Genomic DNA, 2,083 nt, shown 5'->3' with positions numbered 1-2,083 from the left:
ACACCTCCAACGCCGACCTCGAGGACTCGCTGCTGCAGGGCAGCTTCCGGAAACGACAAATGAGTATACATTCCGTGAGTATTCCCGTGCTTCATTCGCATATTATAAAAACTTTATTTTATAATGTTTATTTTTGTGAAATTTTCAATTGCAAATGTCAAAATTTAAATGCACAAATGACAATGAAGAGCTTTAACATAGAACGACAATCACCGTTACTATTGTAACGTTGCTGCCTTGTTGTTGTCAGTTTGTAGTTTTTGTTGCGATAGGAAAAAAAAATGAAAAAAAACCGTCTCACAGGATAACTTTATGACGGTTTTTTCCAAATGTTTTATTCCTTAAGTTTGACAGCGAGAAAATGTACAGGGTATTCTGTATAGGGTTTCTTTTTAACAAAAAAAGAAGGATTATTCAAAAATACACTGTGGCTGACATTCTACGTTACTAAGTAGTGTGTTTCCGCTTATTATATTAGTATATATGATGTGATGACATAATGTCGGTCGTTTTTGGATTAGCTAAAGTGGAGTATTGTAAATTCTTATAATTTAAATGACGAGTAAGTACATGTCGGTAGAGTTTATAGTATATGTGAAGTGTGTCGTACGGCAGGTGAGCTCGGTGGACAACGTGAGCGCGGCGGGCATGCCGGAGGGCGCGGGCGGCGGGCGCGAGGCGGCGGAGGCGCGCTCCGCGGGCGCGGTGGCGGGCGCGGTGTACGCCGCCTACCTGCGCGCCGCCGGACACCCGCTGCTGGTGGCGCTCACGCTGGCCGTCACCGCGCTCGCGCAGCTGCTCGGCTCCGGCTCCGACTGGTGGACTAGCTACTGGTCGGTACACTTAGTACGCGATTCACACTTACCCGGTATAGTTGGACATAACGGGACTGACTTTCGAAGTGAACTAGCACCAGTGAATCCGTCTAGCCTGCTCGACTTTCCAACTGTACTGGTTATGTGTAAACGTGTATATACGCCCGCAAATAACCTGGTTCATGCCAGTACAGTTATAGAAAATTATTGTTGTGAAATTTGAATTGAAAATCGTATTGGTTTTTTGTCACAAACTAATATGTCTATTAAAACACTGTTTCTCACTTACCTATATATCGTAATATGGATTTATTTTACAATACCAATTGTCTTTATCTTATGATTTGCACAAAACATTTGAAGAATTAAATATCGTATTGGTCGCCATATTTACCGTTACCTACATATTCACGGCGTTGAATTTACACTATATAAACAGTTTGACGTGTATCCAGGGTGACTCTAGAGGAGGGTCTGCCGCCGGCGCTGCTGAACACGCTGTCGGAGAACGCGACCGGCCCCACGCTGCAGCTCATCGACAACGAGACCAGCCCTCTGGTGGACAACGCACAGTTCCCCAACTCCATACTTGATAGATACGATTGCATCTACATATATTCCGGTTAGTGCCCAATATTTACTACTTTTACCCTTAAATGCATAATGATGTATTTATACATCAGTCTTCTTCATTATTTAAAAAATAAATCTTTATTTTCCCCTTGATCTATGTTCAATTTACTACCCGATCTAATTTAGGGTATTTAAAAAGAAAAAAATCATGCATTTAAGGGTTAAGTATGTCTATTGTGATAAACAGTATATGGTTTATGTAGGACCAAATTGCTTTAGTCACCATTAACACTCAGTAAATCGTAGTAAACGCGTTAAAACCATTCACAGACCGGAGCGTTCAGTAGAGCAATATTTAATTTTATTTTGCATGCCTTTCATTTCGTATTCAATTATCAATTAAAATTCAACTTTGTTACAAATATATAAAGCTCAATTTTATTTGCGATAAAAGTCTGCTCTGCCCCTCTTCACAAAGTGACTTTTGATTAGCGATGTCGCTTGTAGAATCGACAAAATGTGTCAAAATGTATAGGAATGAATATGTGACTTATCAAATGTTATTATTATTCTATACATTTTTGACTTTTCGATCGGCGATAGCGATAATCGAATATTACTTTGTCTAAGGGGGCTGTTCTACCCGGTCTGTGAACGGAGCCTGAATCGATTAATTACTTACCTTTGCCTTAATA

At 40.4% G+C, this 2,083-nt stretch overlaps 1 protein-coding gene across 1 annotated transcript in view; it reads left to right on the top strand.

Moving 5' to 3' along the window:
- LOC106107840 (probable multidrug resistance-associated protein lethal(2)03659) overlaps positions 1-2,083 on the top strand; it is a 27,081-nt gene that overhangs the window by 19,168 nt on the left and 5,830 nt on the right. The window contains exons 16-18 of the mRNA XM_013288845.1: positions 4-74; positions 616-833; positions 1,271-1,437. Coding sequence (XP_013144299.1) covers positions 4-74; positions 616-833; positions 1,271-1,437 — 456 coding nt within the window. The remainder of the gene's footprint in view (positions 1-3; positions 75-615; positions 834-1,270; positions 1,438-2,083) is intronic.

The sequence above is a fragment of the Papilio polytes genome, unplaced genomic scaffold, assembly GCF_000836215.1.
Source record: "Papilio polytes unplaced genomic scaffold, Ppol_1.0 DF821845.1, whole genome shotgun sequence".
Taxonomy (NCBI): Eukaryota; Metazoa; Arthropoda; class Insecta; order Lepidoptera; family Papilionidae; genus Papilio; species Papilio polytes.
The sequence above is the reverse complement of the archived record's forward strand: the minus strand, read 5'-3'. Positions and strand labels throughout refer to the sequence as shown.